Source organism: Trichomonas vaginalis, chromosome III (assembly GCF_026262505.1).
Source record: "Trichomonas vaginalis G3 chromosome III, whole genome shotgun sequence".
In the NCBI taxonomy this organism is placed as follows: Eukaryota; Parabasalia; order Trichomonadida; family Trichomonadidae; genus Trichomonas; species Trichomonas vaginalis.
The window spans coordinates 9,198,877-9,219,354 of record NC_067205.1 but is presented as its reverse complement, the minus strand read 5'-3'; the positions used below and the strand labels follow the sequence as shown (position 1 = coordinate 9,219,354).

The 20,478-nt window shown below is 35.6% G+C and overlaps 11 protein-coding genes and 5 pseudogenes across 16 annotated transcripts, besides 2 other annotated features; 8 read left to right on the top strand and 8 right to left on the bottom strand.

Annotated features, from left to right (window-relative positions):
• Window positions 1-19,173: part of a mobile genetic element that runs on past the window's edge.
• Window positions 717-1,405, top strand: TVAGG3_0669960 (annotated as a pseudogene). The gene has a single exon. A coding segment is annotated over exon 1 (689 nt).
• Window positions 1,485-3,127, top strand: TVAGG3_0669950 (annotated as a pseudogene). The gene has a single exon. A coding segment is annotated over exon 1 (1,643 nt).
• On the bottom strand, window positions 3,144-3,596 carry TVAGG3_0669940 (uncharacterized protein; the record flags this gene model as incomplete). Its single annotated transcript, XM_051242360.1, has 1 exon — window positions 3,144-3,596. The coding sequence occupies one exon, from the start codon at window positions 3,594-3,596 to the stop codon at window positions 3,144-3,146; it is 453 nt and encodes a 150-aa protein (XP_051088947.1).
• TVAGG3_0669930 (protein of unknown function, DUF4106 family) lies at window positions 3,633-4,508 on the top strand (the record flags this gene model as incomplete). The annotated part of the gene is made up of 1 exon (XM_051242359.1): window positions 3,633-4,508. The coding sequence occupies one exon, from the start codon at window positions 3,633-3,635 to the stop codon at window positions 4,506-4,508; it is 876 nt and encodes a 291-aa protein (XP_051088946.1).
• On the bottom strand, window positions 5,042-5,933 carry TVAGG3_0669920 (annotated as a pseudogene). The gene has a single exon. A coding segment is annotated over exon 1 (892 nt).
• On the top strand, window positions 6,783-6,950 carry TVAGG3_0669910 (uncharacterized protein; the record flags this gene model as incomplete). Its single annotated transcript, XM_051242358.1, has 1 exon — window positions 6,783-6,950. The coding sequence occupies one exon, from the start codon at window positions 6,783-6,785 to the stop codon at window positions 6,948-6,950; it is 168 nt and encodes a 55-aa protein (XP_051088945.1).
• Window positions 6,980-7,108, bottom strand: TVAGG3_0669900 (uncharacterized protein; the record flags this gene model as incomplete). The annotated part of the gene is made up of 1 exon (XM_051242357.1): window positions 6,980-7,108. The coding sequence occupies one exon, from the start codon at window positions 7,106-7,108 to the stop codon at window positions 6,980-6,982; it is 129 nt and encodes a 42-aa protein (XP_051088944.1).
• Window positions 7,136-7,570, bottom strand: TVAGG3_0669890 (uncharacterized protein; the record flags this gene model as incomplete). The annotated part of the gene is made up of 1 exon (XM_051242356.1): window positions 7,136-7,570. One exon carries the CDS (start codon window positions 7,568-7,570, stop codon window positions 7,136-7,138), a length of 435 nt encoding a protein of 144 aa, XP_051088943.1.
• Window positions 7,862-8,236, top strand: TVAGG3_0669880 (uncharacterized protein; the record flags this gene model as incomplete). Its single annotated transcript, XM_051242355.1, has 1 exon — window positions 7,862-8,236. The coding sequence occupies one exon, from the start codon at window positions 7,862-7,864 to the stop codon at window positions 8,234-8,236; it is 375 nt and encodes a 124-aa protein (XP_051088942.1).
• TVAGG3_0669870 (uncharacterized protein) lies at window positions 8,279-8,863 on the top strand (the record flags this gene model as incomplete). Its single annotated transcript, XM_051242354.1, has 1 exon — window positions 8,279-8,863. One exon carries the CDS (start codon window positions 8,279-8,281, stop codon window positions 8,861-8,863), a length of 585 nt encoding a protein of 194 aa, XP_051088941.1.
• Window positions 8,896-9,582, top strand: TVAGG3_0669860 (HNH endonuclease family; the record flags this gene model as incomplete). Its single annotated transcript, XM_051242353.1, has 1 exon — window positions 8,896-9,582. One exon carries the CDS (start codon window positions 8,896-8,898, stop codon window positions 9,580-9,582), a length of 687 nt encoding a protein of 228 aa, XP_051088940.1.
• On the bottom strand, window positions 9,632-9,895 carry TVAGG3_0669850 (uncharacterized protein; the record flags this gene model as incomplete). Its single annotated transcript, XM_051242352.1, has 1 exon — window positions 9,632-9,895. One exon carries the CDS (start codon window positions 9,893-9,895, stop codon window positions 9,632-9,634), a length of 264 nt encoding a protein of 87 aa, XP_051088939.1.
• TVAGG3_0669840 (DNA/RNA polymerases family) lies at window positions 10,085-10,543 on the bottom strand (the record flags this gene model as incomplete). The annotated part of the gene is made up of 1 exon (XM_051242351.1): window positions 10,085-10,543. One exon carries the CDS (start codon window positions 10,541-10,543, stop codon window positions 10,085-10,087), a length of 459 nt encoding a protein of 152 aa, XP_051088938.1.
• On the bottom strand, window positions 10,973-12,219 carry TVAGG3_0669830 (annotated as a pseudogene). The gene has a single exon. A coding segment is annotated over exon 1 (1,247 nt).
• Window positions 12,265-12,848, bottom strand: TVAGG3_0669820 (annotated as a pseudogene). Its single transcript has one exon. A coding segment is annotated over exon 1 (584 nt).
• Window positions 14,008-14,415, top strand: TVAGG3_0669810 (uncharacterized protein; the record flags this gene model as incomplete). The annotated part of the gene is made up of 1 exon (XM_051242350.1): window positions 14,008-14,415. One exon carries the CDS (start codon window positions 14,008-14,010, stop codon window positions 14,413-14,415), a length of 408 nt encoding a protein of 135 aa, XP_051088937.1.
• A 255-nt stretch (window positions 19,174-19,428) lies between the features above and the next one.
• Window positions 19,429-20,478: part of a mobile genetic element that runs on past the window's edge.

Here is a 20,478-nt window from a genome sequence, read left to right as displayed (position 1 = left end):
GATATTCGAAACGACTACCAACAACTGAAAGACAAAACTTCAAACTCAGGAGAAGATTTGTCAAGCTTTAAGTATAATGTTAAACTTGGTCGAACACAACCCTGTAAAAGTGAACTCATATGTCATTGCACCTCATGAAGTTTTGAAAAGAACTATTGAAACTTTTGACAGAGGCAGACGATATAAACATCAAAGAAATAGAACCCGACATTAGTTGCTGTGGTTTTCATATAATGTCATTGACAAGATATACGTTATGAAAGGAGGTGAAACGTTGAACTTAAAGTATAGTTTCCCAGACGTCATAAAAAATATTTGACGACCACAACATTTCATTAAAATTTATTTGCTAAGTAAAAATGTCAAAACTTCTTGAAAGATGTTTGAAGAAAAATAATATAGACTTTATTTCATGTAAAGGACTTTACACACTTTTGAACGATATGAAAGACCCTGTTTTGTTTGTTCGTGTAGACAAAGGAAAGTTCTATGTCTTTACAAAATTTTGAACTTCTTAGACAGAGAACTTCAAGAAACGCCATGTGAAAGTTTAGATGAAGTTCTTCTCCACTTTCAGAAAAACTTTTAAATATATATAAATGGCAGAAGATATAATGGTTTATACTATTACGACTAAAAACCCTGAGTCATATAATTCTATAACAACAAACTTACAAAGTCCTCAAGGACGATATTGTAAACTAACCTTAAACACAATGACGACTAAAGCCTGTTTTGCTCTTTTGACACCAGAAGACTTTATTGTTGTGAATGGTAAAAAATACTCCTTTGAAGATACTTACTCAGATATACCACCAACAGGTTTTGTTGACTTATTTAATACTTTAAGGACGGGTGTAACATGTGCTGCAACTAGAGCAGGTTTCATTATGTTTGGATGTCCGACTGAGTTTACTATAAACGATATGAGCTATAATACAAAACTTATTTCTGGTTTTTACTACAACAGTTTCCTATAACAGGAAAAGGTGTCATACAAGGAATGTCTATTCCATTGACATTAAGCACACCAATCTTATATATTGTTTCAAACTTAGGTTCAAAGTGTTATTCGAATGTCGACAGAAACTATTATGACCAAAAGATACTTATGCGTATAAACAATACTTTCTCTGCTAGTTTGCCTATTGTTCATTCGAATGCAGAATTTTCAACCTTAGTGAACTCAAACACTTTGGCAAGTATAACGTTGACATTAGTTGACGCAAACTTTGTTCCTGTAAAACTTTTATGTCCTATGTATTTGTCAATGACGGCAGAAAGTTTCGAATTGGAAGATGCAACTGGTGAAAGTATTGTATTACAAGAACAACTTCAACAACAAATAGCTCAAGAACAACAAATGCAACAAATGCAACAAATGCAACAACAAAGTCAAGAATAAAAAAAATATTTTTTTTATTTTTATAAAAATGTACAGAATAGATGTTTCAGATTTTTATGACTTCCAAGCATTCAGAAATATGTGTCCATTTCGAGACTATAACAAAGCAGTCGAGAATTTGAAACGTTTAGTCATTTATGTCGACTCTGCCCCAGAATGTTATGTCATGAAAGAATGGGATGTTGTCTTTAACAAACCTAAAGCGACAATAGTTTCAGAACAAGAATGTAGACAGAAACTTAAGAAAATAAAAGTTGTACAAGTTGGCATGAAGATGTTAGATGCTTGGGATATCTTATTGTCAAAACTTGAAGATTTTTCAGTTCGTGGTATAAAGTTTTATACACCTTCTCCAAACTTCTATTCTATCTTCACTGGATATAAATACGAACAAGTAGAATTGAAAGAAAATGTTATAGAAGCTTGGTTAGACCATGTCAAAGAAATTATATGCAATGGAAACGAAAAGGTTTATGAGTATATCTTATGTTGGTTTGCAAACATCTTACAACATCCAAGTGCTAAAAATGAAACTGCTCTCATTATAATTGGAAAACAAGGAACTGGTAAGAACACATTCTTTACAGATATTTTGTGCAAACTGTTAGAGGGCTATTCGAATCCGAATATGACAAACTTAGAAAACATCTGTGGCAAGTTTAACTCCTCAATAGAGAATATGAAACTTATAGTATGTAACGAACTTCAAAGTATAGATACAACAAAAGTTTTGAACTCAGATGCTTTGAAGAGTCTTATAACAGACAAAGTTGGAGTTGTTGAAAGAAAGTATAAAGACCAAAGAGTTTGTGAAAATGTTGCAAACTTCATTATGGTTTCAAACAATTCTGTTCCGATGAAGTTAGAAAGTTCTGACAGAAGATATGTAGTTGTCAGAACGTCAGAAGCTCATATGCAAGATACAGAATATTTTGACGACTTAGCAGAAACTTTGACATCTGACTTTTACAACCACTTGTTCTCATATTTCATGACATTAGATATTTCAAAGTTCAATCCAAGACAAATTCCACATACCGAAGAGAGACAAACATTGTTAGAAGCAAACAAGAGTGTATATGAACTGTTCATAGATGAAACTGACTTTGAGTGTTTAGATGAAAGGTCATTGTACGATTCGTATAAACAATATTGTCAAGAATATGGTTATATGACAGCGTCTAAACGAACATTCTTGGCAAATGTCAAAAGTCTTTTAGATGTTCAGAATGGTGTATATACAAAGAAAAATTTTTATGAGTAAATTTTAAAAAAAATATTTTTTTTATCCGATAGAAAAAGATGGCAAAATTCATCTCAGTAAATAAGTACATGTCAGGACTTAAAGAAGAACTAGACCCATTCACATATTTGAATGTTTACTTCTACCATTTTGAAAAGTCTTCATTCAGCAAAGTTTGGAACATCGAACCAGTTAAGTTTGCTATTGTGACTAAAAATGGTGCGAAATTTGAAGACTTAGACATAGAAGGTTTGTTAGCAGTCAAAGAAAGTTTTGACAGAAGGTTTTCAAACCTTAAAGAAGGCAAAGCATACAAACTTGTTATACCTTATGAACCAAAGAAAGCAGACGACTATGAATATTATGAGTCTAAGATAGTTGAAGTTCAAGGTAAATTGGGTAAAAAGATTTTAGAGTCTAAGCCAGTGTTTACTCCTAAAGAGGAAGAGAACATTGACATTGACCCAGAAATGTTCTAAAAATAAAATTTTATTTTTACATGTCAAATTTCTTTTTCTCTGGAACTGGTTCAGATTCTTTCTTCTCTTCTTCTACTTTCTTTTCTTTCTTTTCTTTCTTCTTCTTTTCTGGTGGAGTTATGTCAAATTTGGCGCAACTATATTTATGTAAAAGTTCTTTGTCCTTTAATAGCTCATCTATTCTGTTTTCTATTTCATCTTCAAGAACAGCGCATGTGTCTTCTTTGCATTCTAAGAAATTTTGTTGGACTTCATCTCTCCAAGAGGCGTCATCTCTGTCAACAAGTCTGTCATTGACAAATTTTAAGACTTCTCTGCTTAATGTTTTATGGTTCTTGTCATATTCCCAGAAACAGAACTTTAGAACAAATTCCCCTTTCTTGTTTACACTATGTAAGATTTTATGGTCGACAGATGTTTTGCTGTCGAAAAGCTTGTCTCGAATATAGATAGCGAAATCGCTAGACATTTTCTAAAAGATAAAAATTTTAATTTTTCTAAAAATATGTTAGAAAAAAAGTTTGCTGACATTGACAAGAAATTTGAGAATGTTTTAAACAAGAACAAGAGGAAGTTAGAAAATGCTCAGATAAAACCTATACATGACAAGTTCTTATTTGCTCAGAATGGTATAACAGGTCTAATTGCACCACCTGGGTCGGGTAAGACTTTCACTTATCTTAAAATGGCTGCACAACAACAAGAACTAGATGAGAAGAACCCATTCTATGAGTTAGTTGTCATTTGTTCGACTTCTGGTCAATTTGACCAAACCGTCAATTCGTTCAAAGATATTATAAAGAAGTCTAAGTTAGTATGTATAAAAGACTCTGAGTTGTTAGATTGGATAAAGAAGTACCAAAGAAGAGTTTTGAAGTATAATGCTATAAATGAGTATATAAATTCTAAGTTTAAAGACCCAAATGAGGAAATGCAGAGAATATTAGAGAAGAAACACTTCAGAAACAAACAGAAAGAGATAGAATACATTTCGAAGAAATTGCAATCTTACGATTGGAAGACTTACCCTCATAGATGTCTTCTTATCTTAGATGATTTCGCCTCTCATCCTTTGTTAAAGAATAGAGAACAAGATATGTGTCGAATTCTTAAGAAGCTCAGACACTTTAACATCTCAGTTGTCATTTGTGTACAGACAGCAAAGAGTTTAAGTAAGGATGTAAAGAGAATACTTACTGACATTGTACTTTTCCCCGGATTGTCCGAAGACGATTTCATGGAACTTATGAAAGAGTCCATGGCAGGTAAGTTTGACAGACATGAACTATGGGAGAAGTACAAAGTCATACAAGACCCTCATACTTCTTTCAGAATTCATATCTACGCGAACAAAGTTCAAATTGTAAAAAGTCAAGCTTGAAAAATAAATGGTTCATCTACCCTACTTGTTTGAAGTTGTCAAAATACTCTGTTATTTTTCACGATTTTCATAGAGTTTTGGCGACTGCGGTTTTTTACTTACTCGCTGTTCTTCACTGTTTTCGTACGGAATCTCTTCTCTCGGTTTTCCGAGGGAAGCAAGCATATGCCATTTTTTGACGAAGTGAAGGTTTGCACTTCGTCAAAAAAATCCCTGAAATCAAGAATTTTGTTGCTGAATTCAGCAAAAATAATGTTTAGGGTAGAAGGTTAGATCTAACCTCATTTCTACCCTCCTTTCTACCCCAGTTATTTTATAAGCGTTTTACATGGTAAACGTTATTTTTTAAATTTTGTGAAAACTCAACGGTTTGACACATGCCCTAAAAATTATTTACTCAGAATTTTGTTGCTGAATTCAGCAAAAATAATGTTTAGGGTAGAAGGTTAGATCTAACCTCATTTCTACCCTCTTTTCTACCCCAGTTATTTTATAAGCGTTTCACATGGTAAACGTTATGAATTCGTGAGACTCTAAACAGTTTCGTAGCTTCTATTTTCTTCTTTTAGTACATCGAATGTTTTAACGATACCGAAAGTTTCTTTATACTTCTTCTTGACGTCAGATAGAAGGAAATCTTCTGCTGTTGGATAGTTTTTGTTCAGAAATTCTAACATGTCCATTTTATCTTCTGCTGGCTTTTTCTGCTTCTTTCTTTAAGTCTGCATAGTCGTTCTCATTCTTTCTATCTCTTGACGGAGTAGTTATATCTCCTCATTGCTGCTTTACATTTAGAACATTGCGGGTTCATTTTTGCGTTATATTCTGAAACCTTACCTGCTAGAACAACTAAGGCGTCAATGGTTTTCTTTAACTCAAAAGCTGCTGGTTTTATCTGTTTATTCCATACTTTACCTCTTCTATCTTCATCTCTTATCTCCATACACATTCTGCAACTAATGAAACAAAGTTGTCGTATGTTCTTAAACTCCCCGATTTATATATGTCAGAGATGTTCTTATATACCATGTCGCAATCTTTTTCCATAACTTTATGGTTGCAATGAAAACCAAGGAATTCATAATTTACCTTTCGTATGAACTTCTTTATTTCTACTGAGTCAGTTGCTTTGACTTCAATTTCGTCGAATTCAGGAATGGTTAGTTTTTGTTGCTGAATTTCAGGTAGTTTAGGCAAATGGTCGATGAGGTCCTCCATTTCATAAAGATACTGTTCATTTGTTTCATCTTTCGCACTACAGTCTAAATTACTTGTTAACAGTTCTTGCTTTATCTTCTGGATTTTTGTTTCGAAAGTATATGAAGAAGGAATGAAGTTTTTCATCTCTACCAACATTGACGTAGGATTCATGACTAACGAGTTTGGTGCTGTTGTTTGAATTGTTGTTGTGCCGATTGTTGACATTTCTGTTCTTTTATACAAAATAAAAAAATAAAAAAAATAAAACTAACTTTATTTTTTATTTCGGGAAAATTCATGAAAATTCAAGAGGGTAGAAATGAGGGTAGAAATGAGGTTAGATCTAACCTTCTACCCTAAACATTATTTTTTGGTGTAAATTTCCTAAACTGACTGACTGACTGACTGACGGCACAAAGTGGCATAACGAAAACATTAATATATATAAAATTCATGAAAATTCAAGAGGGTAGAAATGAGGGTAGAAATGAGGTTAGATCTAACCTTCTACCCTAAATTATATTTTTACTGAATTCAGCAACAAAATTCAAATTGTAAAAAGTCAAGCTTGAAAAATCTAAGTGTTTAGTCTTAGTAAGATGGTAGCTTCTTAAAGCAAATACCATTGCTGAGTTTTATGTACGTGAAGAGAAGTACAATGAATTCAATTACGAGTACAATTGCAATGACAACTAAGGCAACTATTTTTGTCTTTTGCCAGCAAGAGTACTTCTTCTCTTCCAATGGTTCGGCAGAACTATACTCACTCATGAGAAATGCCAAAACGGTTTAATAGAAAAAGTGTCATTTTTTTCATGTCAGAAGACTCGAAGGTGCAACACTTCCAAAATACCGACGAACTCAGAAGAGCAGCATGGCAGTATCTTCTTGACAACTTCTTTGAGTTCTCCAGGTACACCTTGGAAAATGCTGAAGAACTCCGACACAGAGAATTTGGAGAAATTGCGCTCCAATACTACCTTGACAAACAAAGGGTAAAATAAGACTAAAAACTTAACGTTTAAAAAAGTGACATTTTTAATGAGCTCCGAGTCACCGAGAAAACTTGGTCAGATGTTAGCAGCTTACTTCCCTGAGGAGGATGGAAGCGTTACATACGTAAGGTTCAAAAACAACGAACCTGGAATTGCGTACAAAATTCGCAATTACATGACCATGGAAGAGTACGAAAGGTTCCTACAAGAGAAACCAGCTCTAAACAACTCAGAAAAGAAAGAATAAAAAGTTTAACTCGTAATTGTTTATTTTTTTTACTTGTATGGGCAAGCTGCAAGAATGAAGTCGACTATCTCAGTCTTTGTTTTGACGAGCTGGACGGCTCTTGCGAGTACGTCTGTTTTGCGGTCTCCAGCTGGTGTCTGACCTTCGTAATTGTGCATGTTCTTGAGAGCTCCAATTGTAAATGATTATAGGATGAAGAGTCTCTCAGACTGCTTGAGGTAGTCTTCACGGTCACGAACCGAATCTGTGGTACGAGTCGAATCGGTCGATTTGAGGGAAGAGACTGAAAGCCTGTCGTCTTCCATCGGGACTGTGGCATAATCTTTGCGTAAACGGTTCAGACCTTCTTCGAACTCTTGGGCTCTCTTCGATTGGGATTGAGATTGGAATTGCTGGGGTGGAGCTTGCTGGAACATCCAAGGGTTGGGGAAGTAAGGCATAGGCTGAGGAGGAGGGTAGTTCGGGAAGCCTTGTGGTAGGTAGTAACCTTGAGGTGGAAATTGGTAGTAATTTGGTGGAGGGACTTGCTGGAACTGAGGTTGCTGAGGAGACTGTTGTGGTTCTGCAGCTTTCGGTTCTTCTGGCTTTGGAAGGCGTTCAGGAAGAGGAACGTCAGTCATCCGTTTGTGTCCTGTCGGAAGGAAAAACTTTTTCTGTCGGAAGGAAAAACTTTTTCTGTCGGAAGGAAAAACTTTTTCTGTCGGAAGGAAAAACTTTTTCTGTCGGAAGGAAAAACTTTTTCTGTCGGAAGGAAAAACTTTTTCTGAAGTTCGACCAAAAAGTTCTCAATTTTCGAAAATTTGAATGGTTTACGGACGGACAACTGGAAGAGTTCTTCCTGTCGGAAGGAAAAATTTTTCCCTTTGTCCGGAAAATTTTTTCCAGTTGTCGGGAAAATCTTTTCCTGTCGGATGGAAGGACTCGGAATGCCAGAAGGATTTGACGAGGCAATTTACCTTATAGAGATAAATGAAGTTGTTAAGCAGTACTTGCGCAGGGTAATGAAGCCCAAGGTCAAGTTCACCACTATTTCTGGAAGGTCTACACTTCAGCTCGAGACTTCGACTGGAATTCCAATTCAAATACCAGACGGGACAGCCTACGATGGCATAAAGGACGCCAAAAGAGAAGCTCTTGTTAAGTTCCTAAACAAACGTCCTTGGATAAAAATACCAAACAAGGAGAACCCCCTACCCCATATGAAATTGGCAATTCAGTCTCTCCTTCACTTCTCGGGTCAGCCGTTCTACATAACCTGTGAAGGCGACATCCAACCAGTTCAGTAAACCTTAACGTTTAGAGTAAAAACATTTTTTTTCATTTTTTGAATGAAGCAAGTTAAATTCGTCCCACACCAATCTCAATGGACCGATGAAGAGTTTCAAGCCATCGTTGAAGACGTTGAGAACGACATAGACGGCGAACTTAAAGGAGCTCAAATCACAATTGCAACCAAAATTGCAGAGGTCAAGGAACAGATAGCTCCACTTAAAGCTACCAAAGCTACTCTTGACCTCATGGATAGTTACCGTTTAGATGTCAAGAGTGGAATAAGACAATTAAAATTAAAACTTCTAAACTACGAAGCTATACTCCAAAAGTTAGCAGAAATGAGAAGACTTTACCAGAGCTACTTACATGTAAGGGACTTACCTTCAAGCAGTCCGACCAAAGATGAATTTGTTGACATTGTCCCAATTTTGTCCGAAAGTCAGCTCAGATGTTTCGAACTGCTCCCAACATATCCGGAATATGAACGTTTGCCTGAACTCTTTCGGTTCCTCAAAAAACGTTTTTTGGTTCTCATGTTCCAAACTTTTATCGGAAGAGACAACAAACGTTCAGAAGAAGAACAAGATATTATTTTAAACTTGTTGTATGACATAACTGTCATAACAAGCTTTTTGAAGTAAAACCGCCATTCTCAAACCACTTCATTTTTTCGATGTCCGAACAGGCACCGAAGCCAAACTCAATGGCAGATGTCCTTTCAAGGTTGCCAGACAAGCGCCCAGTTCAAATTCAAATTGCCCAATTGAACGCTCATCTGTCAAACACCATTAAGACTCTCCAAAGTAGTCTTATGGAAGAGATAACCAATCTCAAAGTCGAAGTCCTCACGAACCAAGCTTCCAATAAGAAAGTCCTGAACGATTTCGCGGAAACCTTGCGCCAATACAACATAGAGAACCAAAACCTTGCCCGACTCATCTACCGTTTCTTCGAAGAGATAGACGCCATCTGGAAGGTACTCGGAAAGGACAGAACATGCAACACCGTACTTCGTGAACACAGAATTGCCGAAGGTATTATCAAAGAAGAGGAAGAAGAGGAAGAAGAAAAAGAGAAACACGAAGAAAAGGAAGTTTGGGCAACCCTTGTTGTCGATGACGCTTACGAAATTTCCCAACCCTACCCATACCAAATCCGCAACAAGGAGACAGGCAAGGTTCTTACCCCAGTCCTCAACAACTTGGGACACTTGAACCTTAACCTTCGGAATTACGGTTCAATTTCCATGGGAAGGCTTGTCGGTATGCAATGGGTTCCAAATCCAGACAAGAAGACGAGGGTCAGACACATTGACGGTGACAAGCTCAACAACCGTAAGGAGAACCTCGAGTGGTTCTAAGAGTAAAAAAAATTTATTTTAGGGGGAAACCCCAAGTAAATTTAGGTGTTTATTTGGATAAGTATGTTAAATTAAGGGTAATTTGCAAAATTAGTTCCCGACCTTTGAATTGGGCTCTTTCGTTATCCCAGTTGCGTAGGAGGTCGTCCCAGAGGAGTTGGTAGAATTGCCAATCCAAGGACGATTTGTCCTCCCAGGCATTGAGGATGTACTGCTCGTAGAGTTTCATGACCTCTGCCTTGCACCAGACACCCTCTCCCTTGGAACGTAAGGCTTCTTCGAAGTGCTCGAATGCGATTGGCTGCGTGACCATCCGAAATGACACTTTTTGTCCGTTTGGTCAATGTTCGTGTCTCGTGCCATAGTCGACGAAAATACAGACAAACAGGTTATATATGAGTTTGAGACCAAGAATGGTGTAACTCGACCTGTCCGATTCAAAGACTCCGAGGGCGACCATGAAATTAAACGGAAATTAGCTAGGAAGGAATATAAAAATTTTTTATTTCATGCAATGTTTTATTTCTGTGCCGTCTTCAAGTATGCCCCAATACTTACGCTTGGAGAGGACATGAACTTCGGTGAAAATTTTGTCCAATTTGAATCGACCCATCTTTTCACCGACTAAACCCATTTCAATGAGTTTGTTATAGCCTTCTTCGTTCGTCATGAGTGCGTCAATGTTCTCATAGTAAACCACAACTTTCGATTTGACTTCGGAGAAGAATTTGTTGTAGTTGTCAAGGACTGCCTTTGCGAACTGAGGGTAAGACCAATGTTCGACAATAGGTTTTAATGTGGTTACTAAGCCACTTTGACCTTGAGTGAATTCGTACTTCAAAACAAAAGGAGAAAACCTTTCAACAAAGTTGTCGACCTTCTCATAATGTTTACTCTTCATCTCTTGAGGTTTCTTAATGGAATATCCCCATGTCGAATTCATAAGCAATTTGAGTGTCATTGCAAGTTTGGGGTTTGAAGCTTTCCTAATATCATACAGTTGTTGTATGACTTTTCCAACTGTATAGTTCCTTCCCGGGAACTCACCATCTTCGTTTGGAATTCCAGTCGGAATATATTGGACAAACCTCATGTATGCAGCGTTAAGGTCGACATAGTATATCTTTTCATCTGAGTCGAACTTGTCGCAACCAATTGGTCCAGTTTGTGGAAATTCAAGTGAGTCTCTTATCTTCTGAGAAACTTCTCCTGTTATCTCATAAACATCGTCGAAGCAACCTGTTTCATATAAAACCTTCTGACCTAACTCAGATGCTCTCCAATACAATTTGACGTCAATTGGATGTCTCAATGGAAGTTTGTTTATAGCATCTTGAAGTTCTTGCAACCTCATTGGAAGTTCTTCTGGTTCAGGTTGGTATCCGAACAATCCAACTCCTTGTGGAATTGTGTACTTCTTTTGTACTAGAACTTTGTCTGGAACAACTTTTGGTCTTGCTAACAGTGAAAAGTTTGTTTCGTCTTTTGGTACAAAAGTTTCTGTCAGCTTGTCATCTGGAATTGGTTCCAACAAACCTTTCTCGAAAAGAATGTTTACAGCTCTGACAATGTTGCACTTGCCTTTTCCGAACAATGGGTTTGTAAGACTTTCGTTCAACATGAAGTGGTTGTGGACAATTACAATCTTCAACCATGGTAAGTTGTCAACAACATAGTCGTCATGTGAAGAACCTTTAGCTGTAGGTATGTTGACTCGGATATTGACATTTGCCAACGGTGCAATTTTTGCCAATTGACCTCTGAGAATGTACCTTGTCTTCACACATGACTCAAGATACTTCATCTTCTCTTCTGTAACAAGACCAGAGTTCCTGAGACATGTAAGAATGCAAGGTTCATTGACAATTGTTTCAATTGAATTGTAAATTCCATACCTTGTCAAGTCAATGTCAGACTTATTTATGAAGGGGAAGTATCCAGCATGTTGTCTGACTGCTTGAGGGTTAGGTTGGTACCATTCGAACTTGACACTTGCAATTCCTTCAATTGCATTCAAAATGTCTGAGTCGGAGTCAACCATTTGTTCTCTCTTTGTAGTCTTGAAAGCGTCAAGAAGCATTGCAGCTGTTGTGACATTGCCATGTGCATAGTAAATGTGACCATCCAAATCTGTTATGGTCAATCTGAGATTGTGTCCTTTCTTATTTCCATCTTGAATTGCAGCAAGTACACCCATGAAGCCTTCTTTGTTCTTTCCTTCGTCAAAGTTTACTGTAAAGGTTCGACCAGATGTAATTTGACTTCTAACTTCACGATACTTCTCATATGCATATCTTGTTCTTTCCATGGGAGCATGACCATCCTCTGCACTACCTTTTTTCCTTCTCAAAGGATGCAATTGTTCGTCATGTTTCCAGTAGAATCTGGCAAAGCCGTCGTGTCCTTCAACTTGAGGTTCACTAACATCGAAAGGCATGTCCATAAGACGTTCTTCTTCTAACCTCTCTAGTCTGTTTGGATAATTTGCACGTGCTGTTTCCAAATCCATTTCGTAGCGAAGACCAGCAATTTGTCATAGACTTTTATGGGTCTTCCCTTCCTATATTTAAAATTCTTCGAAACTCTCCAACCATATCTTTGCAACTCTGCTTTTATTCTAGCAGACTTTCTATCCATTCTATATGGGGGCATTTTTATAAAAATAAAAAAATATTTTTTTCTTTACTTTACATAACCGCCTGCTGCCATAAGTCTTTGACGCCAACCCATACCAGCTAATGAAGGTTGACTTGGTTTAGTTTCCAAACTAAACTTTGGTTTTGGTTTATCTTCAGTTTTTGGTTTTTTTCTTCTATCGGTTTTTCGTCACTTTTCGGTTTCTCTGACTTTACTTCACTTGCAGGAACAGTTGTGTCGTCAACATCTTCATAAATATCATATGCCATTTGTTTTTGTTTTCCTTTCAACTTTTTGTGTTTGTTGTAAAGTTTAGAATATTTCGACTCTAAGTCAATGAGATGTTCTATAATGAACTGTTGGTCAGTGAAGTAAACTTTTCCATCTGTTGTCTCGAAAGCTCCTTCAGACTTCAATATTTTATTTGTGAGAGTCTGTTTCTTTTTTGAGATACTTGCCGTTCCATTTTTATGAAAAGTGACTTTGTAGTTAGGGTTTGTATTTCCAGACCTGGCACTTTCTATTATTGAATTTTTCTCTTCATCTGTAAGTTCTTTGACAGGTTTTGACAATGGTTCTGAACTTTTTGTTTGTGGTGTCAAATCTACCGTTTCAACTTCTTCGGTCATTTCATCTCAGTAAAAAATTTTAGTTTGGTTTGTTTTCAACTGGTTGTTGTTGTTTTTTAAGTCGGTCTAAAACTTCCTGAGGTATAGGAAGAACTTGACAAACACGTGTGTAACTGCTGGAAGCCGACAAATCCATCTTGAACCCATTTGTCTCAATGCTGTATTGTTCATTTCATCTCAGTAAAAAACTTTACATTCCCCACGTTTGAGGCGGTTGAGGTTGGTTATTGTTTACCCATGTTGTGCATGGTTATATCCTCTGTTAAAGAATCTTTCACCTTGGTCCATATAGTGTCCTGCTTGGTTATAGTAGTCATTTGCTTTGTTATAATAGTTTCCTGCTTGTCTTCCTACATTGTCCATCCATCCTTGAACTTTTCCTCTTGTTTCAGGATTTGGAATAAGATTTGTTGCATCTCGTGCTACATCCCAACCTTTCTGTACAGTTTGTATAATAGGTTGTGCTTTCTCTTTAAGTATACCTAATGTACTCAAAATCTTCCTTCCAACTCCAAATACACCTCTGGCTATTGTTCCCACTGCGGGCAAAAATCTGGATGCAACTCCTGCTAATGCGCCAAATAAACCCATTTCTTATAGGATAAAAAATGACGAATCCAAACAAGGACCCTATGTTTCTAAAGCGACAAAAAAAGCACTCATGATAAAAATCTTTAGTTCAACACCAAATGCTTGGTTTATGGATATCTTGGAAAACATTCCGAGAGTTAGAACAGATGGACCACCATACTGGCTAATATTTGTCGGTCAAAACACAAGATACTGTGAAGCCATACCATTATGGTCCAAAAATATTTTAGATGTGAAAACTGCTTTGACAATATTCGTTGACAAATACCATCCAACAAAACTGACATCTGACTGTGAAAGTTCTTTCAAATCAGATGATGTAAAAAACTATCTGCGTTCAAAAAATGTAAACCAATATTTCATTGTCGACCAAAACCATTCTGCTCTTGGTGTCATTGACGGTTGTATAAAAATGTTAAGAGACTTAAACCAACCACAAGGTGGTGAAGCAAATGAAATGTCATATGACGACAAATATAGACACTTCTCCATGGCAAAGATGAGACAAGTTTTAAATATTTACAATAGCCGTAAACAAAAAGGTTTGGGAAACCACTCCCCCGAAGAAATGAAAAACAACCCTGACTTAGAGAAAGACTATATATTTAATAATTTAGTCAAAAGAGACAAACAAGAAAGAATGCCGGGCTTCAAACTTCAGAAAGGTGACAAAGTAAAAATAGAAATACCTAAACGCGACCCATATGAAAATACTATTGACTATGACAACAATGGGAACCCGACAGGTACTCACATTCGTGTTCGTAAAAATAGAAGAAAGTATACAAGAGAATATTATGAAGTTTTAGGCAAACATGGCAAAATGTACACACTGCAAGCAGAAGATAAAACTACTATTGTCAGACCTCGTTTCAAACTTGTCAAAGTTCAAGGTGGTATACTTTCAAAGACAGTTCCTAACAAATATAAGACAACTCCTGACGAATATGCTAAAGAAGTTGAAAATGACGACTAAGCAATTCTATACCATGCGTAAACTGTCATGTAAGGTGGCATGTATTCTTTACTTTGTCCCGTTGTTTGCGTATATCCTGAAACGATGTGTATGGTTTCCTTCTCCCTGAGTGTCACTCCAGTAACAATTTATAGCAAACTTAACGTCGTCTTTAACATCATATCCTTTACCTTTTGTCATTCCTGACCAATCCCAATATCTATGCTTATGCCAACCTGCTTGAGATGTACTTAAATCTATGTAGTGACTGTGTGCAGGTAAATTTTCACCTGAAATCGTTTTACTTCCACCTGTTTCCTTTGAAGAGTTTGCACAATACAAAAACCTGTCGACTATTTGTTCCCATGCACCAACACCAAACATTACTTGAGGACCTCTTGCTTCCATAGATGTATAAATAGAACCTACTGGGTTCATTAAATCAAACATATGAGATATTATAGGATTGTCTCTTTTGAACTTAAAATATAGTGCAACTATTTCAGGTTTCTTCTGGTTTGTGTCAGAATATTTTTTATAATATAATCTTATGTTTTCAGGGTAGGTAAAATCTTGACTATAATATTTATTTCTGTCATCTTCATAATAGTATACTATTCTCGTTTTTTCTATTGCATTATATCTTTTATATCTATAATAATCTAAATATAATGTTAGCTTTTGTTCATCTACATGTGGTGTTCTGACGTCATCTCCATAGTCATAATAATATGGTGCTGGAGCTGGGTCAGGCAATGTCATATCTGTCATTTCATAAACTCTTAAATATTTCTTTTGTTCGTCTCCATATAAGTTTAAGTAGCAGTTGTTGTCTAATGGAACTTTAACTTGTGTACCATCATTCTTTTTATAGCTTACATACATTTCATTGTTATTTTTCGGAATGAGTTTACACCGTGTACCATTTTCTAAGGACTGTACAAACTGCCATCTAAAATATTTATTTTCTTCATTGACAGAAAAGTCACCAACAATAGTTTCAATATTTTTTGTTCCTATCAAACTTTGGTATATTTCATTGACATATGTTTTATCTGCTTTATTTTCAAGGCTAACGTTTAAGTCTGTTATTTCAGAAGATGTATGTGTATGTCCAACGGCACTTTTCCTGTTTAAGGTTTCTTGTAAGTTTGTAATATTTGCAATGGTATGTGTATGTCCAACGGCACTTTTACTGTTTAAGGTTTCTTGTAAGTTTGTAATATTTGCAATGGTATGTGTATGTCCAACGGCACTTTTACTGTTTAAGGTTTCTTGTAAGTCTGTTATTTCAGATATAGAATGTGTATGTCCAACGGCACTTTTCCTGTTTAAGGTTTCTTGTAAGTCTGTTATTTCAGATATAGAATGTGTATGTCCAACGGCACTTTTCCTGTTTAAGGTTTCTTGTAAGTCTGTTATTTCAGAATATAGAATGTGTATGTCCAACGGCACTTTTCCTGTTTAAGGTTTCTTGTAAGTTTGTAATATTTGCAATGGTATGTGTATGTCCAACGGCACTTTTACTGTTTAAGGTTTCTTGTAAGTTTGTAATATTTGCAATGGTATGTGTATGTCCAACGGCACTTTTACTGTTTAAGGTTTCTTGTAAGTCTGTTATTTCAGATATAGAATGTGTATGAGTCTTTTTAGAATATTCGTTTTCAGCTCTCGTCACTTCACTTGACATTTTATTGTCAACATATGTTTTGTCTGCTAGTTCAGGATGAGTATGTTCTTTGTTGCATAAGCATTGTTAGCTCTTTCTTTTCTATTGCATCGTCTACATATTCTTTGTCAGCTTTGTTGTCAACATCTGCTTTCAAAAGAAGTTCATTTATAGGTTTCTCGTTTAAATTCCTTTTGTTGGATTTATACAGACAGTATGGTTCTTATTGTCTTGAAACAGAAACTCATCTGTCATTGGGTTTATTGTCAGTTTTAAGTTTCCTTCTTTCAATGACTCAGATATCTTAGAATAGTTTGAAAAGTTTGTTGTGTTCTTATTTAGAGCTTGCATAATGAGTTGTCGGTTGTGTTGTATTTCTCTCATAGACGCTGTTTCATTTGACATTTTTATTCTAGATAAAATATGCTTCCAATAGAAAAAGAAAATTCAAGAGTTGCTACAACTAAACCATTAGATGAAACTTTTTACTAATGTCGGTCAAAAGTTTGAGACAGAGACCGTAAAGCATGAAGGCTATCGTTTTGACTACCCATTAAGATGGCTAAGAGACCCATCTGTCACAAAAGCTATTGGCTTTCGTAGAATGAAGTTCATTTCAGAAGCCATACATGGTTTCCCATTTACGGTCGGTTTTGAAGTTCGATACTATAACAAAAGAAACGTATGTATGAGAAATTTGAACAGGGAAACTTTTACAAGTTAGTTTGCTTGTAAACTTAGAAACAACTCTTCAAGCTTTTCAAGAAAATAAACGATATCTATATCGAATATGCAAAACAGTATAACATTGACGAAGGAGAAACCATCTCGATATTATTTATGACAGAAAAATGCAACTGTTAAATCAATAGAATAGAAGACCTTGGAGAAAACGTTTATATTTCTACAAAATATAACAACTTGGCATGGTATAGATTTATGAGGATGTTTAAATCAGCCTGCAGCATATCCAGTACACCCAGACTTTTAATGAAGTCAAAAACCTAATGGAACATATGAAAATGTTTTCGACCCAGCTGCTATTATTGTTCATGCTTCATTTTCTGGTGCGCAAAACTCTTTCTTATGTCTGATGAATGACTTTTACGAAAAACCTACAAAGTTATACGAACCACCAAGTGAAGTATTTCAGACTTTCAAGTATGGTTTACTACAGATGGAAGAAAAAGAATAATTCCATTTATACCATGCGTTTTACTTAGAACTTAGTTTCATATACAACTACTACTATCGAACGGTAAAAATAATTTTTTAATACGGTTGAGGTGTTGGATTTGGTTGCCAACTAGACTGTGGTGCAGTTCAGGCTGTTGTATAACAGGAGCTTGTTCTTCTGGTTCAGGGTCTTTAGGTATAATACCAACAAACTGACCTACCCTTTTACCAATATTTTTGACACCGTTCCAAATTCCTCTTCCTACGGTTTTATTCCATTCCATATACCTCTTCCAACATTTCGAAGAAGTTTCCCATCTTACTGAAGAAACCCATTTTACTATATGTAAAAATCTAATGTCCGCCTAGTCTCTTACGTTTCCTGTTGAGTTCCATAGCATTCTTTAACTGGAGCTCATACATTCTGTTTCTCCTCTGTAGAAAAACATATTCTGGGTCAACTCCTGTGTTCGCGTCATCTGCATAAAGTTGTTTAATATCCCACTTCAGGTTTGTATAAAACTCTTTCCATCTCATATTTGCATACCATGGTGGCAAACCTACGCAGCGTCATTTGACATGGCAGTTTGCATTTGTACATCTGTTGGCACTTGACCATAGTTTGCCATTGCAGTTTGTATTCTAACTTCATTTGAATATTCCTGGGTTTGGTTGTCCAGGTTGCTGTGCATTCGCTAAGTTCTGTGCGTCCATTTAATATTAGATAAAAATACTTCTTACGAGTACATATAGAACATTTGCAGGCATTGGTTCATCTTCATATTCTCTGTACTTTTCTGCACGTCAAATAAATAAATGACACAATGGAAAAAAACCTAAAACAAGTAGTCCTATTTCAAACCACATTTACTTACTAATAAAATTTCTTTGTTATGACACTTTCTCCGGTTTATAGACCTCTCTCATATTCTATCTTGTCATATCTAAACTCATAGTCATGTATGTCCTCTAACCATCTCATAACGGTTTCCAAACCACTTTTATCGGATGTAAAGTAAAAGCATGGATGGTTATGTAAAACGTCTAAAGTTTCTAAAGAGTCTCTCAAAGTCCAGTCTACTTGGCATTGAAAATCCCATGTGTTATAGAACGGTGGGTCCACTATAAAGAAAACATTTTCCTTGTCTTTATATTTTTCATACAACTCTGTCCAATGACATCTCACAAACTCTATACCCTCAATATATTTTTCTATGTCCTCTTTGAAAACATTTGTATAGTTAAGATATAAAACTTTTGACATAAGTGTTTCAATGTCATGAACTCTTATAGAACCACTATATAATAGTCTAGCAGATATACTATCCCAGTCTATATATTCTGCTTTTTCAAAACCTCTCTCACAATATTTTTGTTATCTACTGGTATACGTTCCATCTTACCTATAGGTATCTTTTCTTTTTAACTCTTTCAATATATTGTTTGTGTCTGGTATATGTTTGAGACGGTCCATATAGTTGTCGAAGTCATTGCATATAATCTTTGAGTCTGGGAATATTGTATGGCACAAATGGATATATAGAAACTTCCACCGAACAAATCTACAAATGTTAGACCATTCGGTAGTTTCTTAAGTTCTCTCAATATAATATCTTTACATTTACTCTTATTTCCAAAGAACGGTAACGGAGGTTTTGTAAAATTCATTTATATATAATAATAAAAATGTTTTTACCGAAAAGTGACAGAAAAGTGACAAAGCATGAAAACATATATAATTGTGAAAAGTGAAACATTATATAATGTTTTCGACCCAGAAGAAGGCTTCTTCCCAGAAGCAATGGAGGAAGAAGAAGAGTCCTCCGAATTCACACCAGAAGACTAACAATTTTCCGAATAAAAACTTCATTTATACTAAACATCTTCGGGGCTAGAGGGCACGAAGTGCCTGGAAGCCCCACTACCTTTTTTTTACATATATCTTACCCATTCATTTGGAATACGAGGTCTCGAGTTTTCGTTCATTTTTTTTACTTTACAAAACTGTTTATTTTCAGAATTTTTAAATTTGAAAAAATCCATTCTATATCTGATAAATAATATATTATTTTTCAATCAAAATATTTTGATTATCATCTCAAAAGTGTTCTCAAAACCTAGTTTTTCTTATTTTGGATAATCTTAATATTTATATTATTATAAACTAATTGAACACCATATGTTTTTGTAAAAAAAAAAAAAGGTAGTGGGGCTTCCAGGCACTTCGTGCCCTCTAGCCCCGAAGATGTTTAGTATAAATGAAGTTTTTATTCGGAAAATTGTTAGTCTTCTGGTGTGAATTCGGAGGATCTTCTTCTTCCTCCATTGCTTCTGGGAAGAAGCCTTCTTCTGGGTCGAAAACATTATATATGTTTCACTTTTTCACAAATTATATATGTTTTCATGCTTTGTCACTTTTCTGTCACTTTTCGGGTAAAAACATTTTTATTATATATATAAATGAATTTTACAAAACCTCCGTTACCGTTCTTTGGAAATAAGAGTAAATGTAAAGATATTATATTGAGAGAACTTAAGAAACTACCGAATGGTCTAACATTTGTAGATTTGTTCGGTGGAAAGTTTCTATATATCCATTTGTGCCATACAATATTCCCAGACTCAAAGATTATATTGCAATGACTTCGACAACTATATGGACCGTCTCAAACTATACCAGACACAAACAATATATTGAAAGAGTTAAAGAAAAGATACCTATAGGTAAGATGGAACGTATACCAGTAGATAACAAAAATATTGTGAGAGAGGTTTTTGAAAAAAGCAGAATATATAGACTGGATAGTATATCTGCTAGACTATTATATAGTGGTTCTATAAGTTTCATGACATTGAAACACTTATGTCAAAAGTTTTATATCTTAACTATACAAATGTTTTCAAAGAGGAACATAGAAAAATATATTGAGGGTATAGAGTTTGTGAGATGTCATTGGACAGAGTTGTATGAAAAATATAAAGACAAGGAATGTTTTCTTTATAGTGGACCCGCCGTTCTATAACACATGGGATTTTAAATGCCAAGTAGACTGGACTTTGAGAGACTCTTTAGAAACTTTAGACGTTTTACATAACCATCCATGCTTTTACTTTACATCCGATAAAAGTGGTTTGGAAACCGTTATGAGATGGTTAGAGGACATACATGACTATGGTTTAGATATGACAAGATAGAATATGAGAGAGGTCCTATAAACCGGAGAAAGTGTCATAACAAA